The sequence below is a fragment of the Terrapene carolina genome, unplaced genomic scaffold (genome assembly GCF_002925995.2).
Source record: "Terrapene carolina triunguis isolate 2854851 unplaced genomic scaffold, T_m_triunguis-2.0 Scaffold32201, whole genome shotgun sequence".
Taxonomy (NCBI): Eukaryota; Metazoa; Chordata; order Testudines; family Emydidae; genus Terrapene; species Terrapene triunguis.
Window position 1 is genome coordinate 1 of NW_020696552.1, and position 7004 is coordinate 7004.

Genomic DNA, 7004 nt, shown 5'->3' on the forward strand with positions numbered 1-7004 from the left:
GTCCCGTGGGCAATTTGCCCAGGGTGCTATTTTCCCTACGGCCGGCCCGCGTGAAGGAGCCCGTGGCTGCACGGTGGGGATCTCTGCCTGCACTGGCACAACGGCTGTGCTGGGGGGCGGGGGGGCTGCACGGCGCATGTGGGGAGCCGCGCTGGGGCAAGGAAGGGCGGCTCTCTCCCCTCTCCACCTTCTGTGAAGTCTCCACTCTCAAGCTGCTTCTGAACGACTTGTACCAGGCAGTGAGAGCCACTAATTAGCGCCTTTCACAAGGTGACATTGTGCAAACTGGAGGTGAGTAGGCAGCCGGTCCGCGACCCCCCCCCCCCCCCCCCGACTGCAGCCTCCTCCTTCCCCCCACTCCCTCCTGCACCAGATGGGCCTTTGCCTCCCAGAGGCTCTGACGTGTCCAACCCTCCCGTGTGCGCCAGGCCCATCCTGGCTTTGCTGACCCCTCTGGTGTGCATGGACACACCCACACATGCACACCCGCCCACGTGTGCACACAGCTCCCGGGCCCCCAAGGGCTGCGGCTCCCTTGAAGCCATTCCGACAAAACCTGGCCAAATTCCAGATGGGGCGATTCCATTCTGCCCCCAAAGTCCCCCCCTGCAGCTCCCGTGCTCCACTTCCCATCCTACACTGCTGAGCAGTGTGAACCAGCTGCCATGTCGCCCCCTGAGGGGGCTGCCGCTCAGTGGTGGGTGCTGGGACATCCCTTCCCACCAACATCCACACATGGGACAAACGTCCCGTCAGCATTCGTAAAACGGCCACCTTCAGCTCCCTCCTTAAAACCCACCTCTAATGCGGCGCCAGCCAATCCCTCCCACCTCGCCTTGGCCCAGCAAGTGCTGAGCCGGGGCTGCTGCTTCTCCGCTGCCCTCTACTGATCGCGTCCTGTCCAACGTGTGGCCTGGCAGCTGTCTGGGGCGGGGACCGTCCTGATCCGTCTGCACAACGTCCAGCACAATGTGGCCCGGACTGGGGCTAATGCAGTCTGAGTACTAGCAGCAGTTTGTTCCTAAGGGGCTTGGAATGGAAGTGCCAAGAGTTATGGACAGCGCGATGCCCTCCGGGGGCTCACCCCATGCAGACGTGTGACCGTGCAAGGAGAAAGCCCCACGTTACAGACCGGTTCTCTCTAGCACAGATGCCACGACTCCAGGCAAGAGGAAGATGTTTGCAAGGTGGCGGAATCCCAGGGTCTGTTTTCCAGCCTGGTCCGGCTGAGGGGCTCCGAACCAAACCCCAGTTCCTGTCTCTGTCAGACAACCCAGAACCCAACCAAAAAAATCCCGACTCTGCTTCGTTCTGAAACTTTTCAAACGATTCGAGGTGGGGAAAGAGAGCGGGGGATTTAAACCCAAAGGGGGGATTCTCCCCACCGAAACGAAACGCGGGGAAATGCTTCCAAAAGATGCCAAGGAAAGCGGGGGTTTTCTGGCAGAAACGCCAGCGTGGTGGAAAGGCCGGTTCCGGTCAAAATTTTCGTTCAACAACAACATTTCAAGCAGCTGTGGGTGTGAGCAGCTTCCCCGGCCCCCCACTCCCCTGGCTGCCCCTCGCGGAGGCGTCGAGAGGGGGGAATGTCCTCTCGTGCTGCAGCGCCTGCCTCCGCTCCCCCTGTGCACCACGGCGCCCCCAGGGGAGAGCCGTCTGCCGCGCGCACGGACTCACCTGCCGGCCGACACGGTTGTTGTGCAGCCTCATGCGGGAGTGGATGTCCCTGTAGGTTTCCCGGGAGTCTAGGAAATCCTTGGAAAACTTCTCCCCATAGTCCACATCGGGGCTGCAGCCCCCCCACTCCCAGGAGTCCTGGAGCCCTGGGGCCTCGGCCGGCATGTGCTCCAGCCGGACCCCGTGCACCATCCCTTTGCCCCGGTTCATGGCCTCCAGCTGGAGCCGGTGCAGCTTCATGCGGAAGGCTTCCTCGTCCCCCCGGCGCTTCTGGTCGCAGCCGCAGGCCTGCAGCTTGCCGAGGGCGCAGGCGTTGGAGACAGCGTGCACCACCCCGGCGGCCGCGATGGCGTAGGCGAAGGCGCTCTCCCGGAAGCCTGCGAGGAAGCGAAGGGCAGGGGGTCAGTCAGAGGCTGGGAAAGCAGGGGGTCTGGCCAGGTGACAGGCAGGATGGGGTACGGGGGGGCCAGGGTCTCCCTGCAGACTGACGGGCCAGCCCGGGCGGTGACAAGGCCTGGTTCGGCCTCCAGAACGCCCTCAGCCCTGGGCCTCTGCTGAGGTCTCCAGCAGGGAGGCCGGTTAGCACCAGTGGGGCTGGGAGCTGCTGGGATGTGGTGATGCCTGCCCTGAGGCCTCTCATCCTGGACCCAGGGAAGTGCTGATGGGGGCGACCTTCAGAGAGCCTCCCCCCCAGGAGCCAGGCAGCCCCCCCACTAGGAAGCACACCTGGCGCCCCACAATGTACCCATCACCAGGGCCGCCCAGAGGGGGGGGCAAGTGGGGCAATTTGCCCTGCGCCCCACAGGGGCCCCCACGAGAATATAGTATTCTATAGTATTGCAACTTTTTTTTATGGAAGGGGCCCCCGAAATTGCTTTGCCCCGGGCCCCCTGAATCCTCTGGGCAGCCCTGCCTATCACCCACAGTGGGAGGGGGCAGGGGTTCGCCTGCCGGGGGCGGATTCTGAGGCCAGCACAGGCCCACAGGCACCCGCGGAGGGTCCAATCCGCAGGAGTTGAAAGTGTCTCTGCTTCTTTCTATGCCGTCCCTCCGAGGACCCCTCCAGCCCCCTGCCCAGCGCCCACACAGCCTGGGGCTCCTCTCTCACTCCCTTCATTCCTGCCCCTCCCACCCCAGCTCCCAACGCCTCACCCCTTTCACCCTAGGCTGGCCTCTCTCCTGCTGCAACCTTCTGCTGTCTGGCCTGCCCAGCCCATGGCTGTCTGCTGCCCTGCCCCCCGCCCCAAATCATACACAGCATCACCACAGCCCTTCCCTCCACAGAGCGCAAAGCTTGTTGTACAGCTCGGTCGGTATCATCACTGCCACTTTGCAGCGGGGGGAAACCGAGGCAGGGCCAGGACAAGAGACTCCCCCCAGCTCTCACAGTGAGGCAGTGGCAGAGAAGGGAGCAAAACCAAGATCTCCTGATTCCTGGTCTGGTGCCCCTTCCGCAGGCCCCCCTGCAGCCCCTCGCCTGCTGCCCTTGCTCCCACGCTGCTTCTGCACCACACCTCAAGCCAGGTCTCCTGCCCGTCCAAGCTCTCCATATCTCCGGCCCTGCCTCGATCCACCCCTCCCCGCTGCTTCCTGCCCCCTGCGTCTCCCCACGCGGCTGGAACGTGCCCAGCGCTGCGAGAGCCCTGCCTTGCTCTGGGAGTCACTCCCTGCTCTGTGTTCGCTCTTGTCTTGTCTCCTTCTGTTGCCTTTCCACTGTAAGCCCTGGGGGGCAGAGCTCTGGTAGAGCCTTGGCACCGCCCTCCCACCACGCTGCGGGCATGATTCTGGGGCCCCTTCCTCCAGTGGGTCGGGGGGCCGCCTTTCAGAGGGGCAGGGAGGGCAGGCTCCCACAGTACGAATGAGCTGCTCCGGAAGGGACCCCCTTTGCAGGCTGGAGTAGCTCCTCGTCGTATGTCTGCCAAGGTGGCTCTCCCATTCCGCGCAGGGCCTTTCACCCTGCCCCCGACTGGCTCGCCGGCAGCAGGGGAGATGGCCTGGCATGTTCGAGTGGCGAGAGAAAAGTCCGGCTCTGACGGCACTGGCGCTCCAGCATGGAGGCTGTGTGTGATGCAGGAGCCCCAGCCCAGCCATGGTTCTGGGCCCTGTTGTGCAAGGCGCTGTACAAACCCAGAATCAAAGGACAGTCTGTGTCTCAGGTTAAGGATAAGACATGAGACAAGAGGTGGAGACTGACAGGAGTACAAGGAGAGCGCACAGCATAGCAGTGTCCGGTGGCAAAGGAGAGGGTTAAGGAGGACGCAGCTTTGCGGATGTTTGCTTTCTGCATCACAACCCCCCATGGCACAGATGGGAAACTGAGGCCAGATTATGTGACTTGCCCAAGAGGTCACACAAGAAATCTGTGGCAGAATGGGGACCTGACCCAGAATCTCCAAGTCCCAGACTACAGCTCTGACCACTGGGTTACCCTTCCCCTACCTCTCCCTGCTTGGTGCATCACCCTGCCTGGGAGCCTGGGAGCAGTGATCGGTCTGATCTAACCCAGGGCTGGAGTCTCTGCTCCGTGGAGACCCCGGCAGGGAACTCCCTGTGCAGTGGACTCACCTATGGAGCTGGCAGAGGAGGCGCTGCCGACCTCCACCCTGGGCTGCTCGGAAAACGCTGATTATTCTGCATGGGAAATTTGGAGGGGGAAATCTTTTTTTTTCGCTTCAAAATTCCCCATTCAGATTTTTTGGTGATTTCCAATGGAAAGCCGAAAATCTGTCGGCTTTGGCGAGCTGAAGATTTTCCGTCAGGCCGAAAGCTTCCTGCCGAAACGATGGTGCGGGTCGAAAGGCCGGGGGCGGCCGACAAAATGTTTAGATTGTTTAATTATTCATTCCAATTCAATTAGCCAATTCAAATGTGTAAACGCCAGCTGAAGGAGAGGGAGGGGCTGGGGCCGAGCAGAGCTCCCCCGCGATCCTCACGGTGCTAATTCACACCAGGCCGGGCCACCCGGGCTCCTGGAACTGCAACTCCTGAGTCCCACCCACTGTGCCCACCAGGGCTAAGGTGGGGCGAGGAATCCGGCTTATCCACTGGTGTTTCTCTCCAGGGCTGGGGCTCTGGCCCCTTCCTTTGGAAAGCTGGGGGCATGGATCGGTGTTCGCATCACGCACTGCCTGAGCGCGAGCCCTCAGAAGAAGCCTGCAGCGTCCAGTGAAGGCGGGTCAGGATCGTGAGTCTCCTTGGACAGACGGGAAAACTGGAGCCTGGAGCAGGGAGGCGCCTTCCCCCAGGTCACGCAAGGTCAGTGAGCAGCAGAGTAGGCCCCAGAGCCCAGGAGTCCTGCCCAAGCCCTTGTCCCCCGCTCCCCGCTGCTCAGGTACCTCGAGGGGAAGCGAGAGCTGGAAGGGGGCAAAGAGCCCCTCCCAGGCTGAGGTCCGGGTGAGGAAGGTGCGAGGGCGGCGGGGAAGCCCAGGAAGGGGCAACTGCTCTGCTGGGCAGGCTCCCGCTTGGAGCGCACAGGACGAGATGCGATCGGGGTCCCCGGGACAGCCACCTGGTGTGGATACTGCGTTCCCTGCCCCTCGGACTGGGCCTCCCTGGCTCAATCCCCACGCCAGCCTTCTGGCCCCTGCAGCTCACCCCGGGGGGCGGGGAGTGCAAGGCAGCCTTGGTCTTAACCAGCAACCCCCAACTCGATGCCTTGCTCCATGCCCCCCAGGGTGTCTAGAATCATAGAATAGCAGGGTTGGAAGGGACCTCAGGAGGTATCTAGTCCAACCCCCTGCTCAAAGCAGGACCAATCCCCAACTAAATCATCCCAGCCAGGGCTTTGTCAAGCCTGACCTTAAAAACCTCTAAGGAAGGAGATTCCACCACCTCCCTAGGGAACCCATTCCAGTGCTTCACCGCCCTCCTAGTGAAATAGTGTTTCCTAATATCCAACCTAGACCTCCCCCACTGCAACTTGAGACCATTCCTCCTTGTTCTGTCATCTGCCACCACTGAGAACAGTCTAGATCCATCCCCTTTGGAACCCCCTTTCAGGTAGTTGAAAGCAGTTATCAAATCCCCCCTCATTCTTCTCTTCTGCAGACTAAACAATCCCAGTTCCCTCAGCCTCTCCTCATAAGTCATGTGCTCCAGCCCCCTAATCATTTTCATTGCCCTCCACTGGACTCTCTCCAATTTATCCAGATCCCTTTTGTAGTGGGGGACCAAAACTGGACCCAATACTCCAGGTGTGGCCTCACCAGTGCCGAATAGAGGGGAATGATCACGTCCCTCAATCTGCTGGCAATGCTCCTACTAATACAGCCCAATATGCCGTTAGCCTTCTTGGCAATGAGGGCACACTGCTGACTCATATCCAGCTTCTCGTCCACTGTAATCCCCAGGTCCTTTTCTGCAGAACTGCTGCCTAGCCACTCGGTCCCTAGTCTGTAACAGTGAAGGGGATCAGGGCCGGCTCCAGGCACCAGCTCAGCAAGCAGGTGCTTGGGGCAGCCAAGGGGAAGGGGCGGCCCGTCGGGCTCTTTGGCGGCAATTCGGCAACGGGTCCCTCGGTCCCTCTCGGAGGGAAGGGCCTGCCGCTGAAGAAGAAAGCGGCTCGGTGGAGCTGCCGCCGAAGTGCCGCTGATCGCGATCGCAGCTTTTTTTTTTTTTTTTCCGGCCGCTTGGGGTGGCAAAAACCCTGGAGCCGGCCCTGCATGGGATTCTTCCTTCCAAAGTGCAGGACTCTGCACTTGTCCTTGTTGAGCCTCATCAGATTTCTTTTGGCCCAATCCTCCAATTTGTCTAGGTCACTCTGAACCCTATCCCTACCCTCCAGAGTATCTACCTCTCCCCCCAGCTTAGTGTCATCTGCAAACTTGCTGAGGGTGCAGTCCACGCCATCCTCCAGATCATTAATGAAGATATTGAACAAAACCGGCCCCAGGACCGACCCTTGGGGCACTCCGCTTGAAACCGGCTGCCAACTAGACATGGAGCCATTGATCACTACCTGCTGAGCCCGACGATCTAGCCAGCTTTCTATCCACCTTATAGTCCATTCATCCAATCCATACTTCTTTAACTTGCTGGCAAGAATACTGTGGGAGACCGTATCAAAAGCTTTGCTAAAGTCAAGGAATAACACATCCACTGCTTTCCCCTCATCCACAGAGCCAGTTATCTCGTCAGAGAAGGCAATCAGGTTGGTCAGGCATGACTTGCCCTTGGTGAATCCATGCTGACTGTTCCTGATCACTTTCCTCTCCTCTAAGTGCTTCAGAATTGATTCCTTGAGGACCTGCTCCATGATGTTTCCAGGGACTGAGGTGAGGCTGACTGGCCTGTAGTTCCCCGGATCCTCCTCCTTCCCTTTTTCAAAG

The 7004-nt window shown here is 60.3% G+C and overlaps 1 protein-coding gene across 1 annotated transcript; it reads right to left on the reverse strand.

The window, feature by feature from the left end:
• Positions 1–1677: 1677 nt before the first annotated feature.
• Positions 1678–3227, reverse strand: LOC112123687 (protein Wnt-10a-like; the record flags this gene model as incomplete). Its single annotated transcript, XM_024222281.2, has 2 exons — positions 3065–3227; positions 1678–2054 (listed from the first exon to the last, which is right to left on the reverse strand). Coding segments are annotated over exons 1-2 (540 nt in total), but the record flags the coding sequence as incomplete, so codon positions are not given.
• Positions 3228–7004: the final 3777 nt, after the last annotated feature.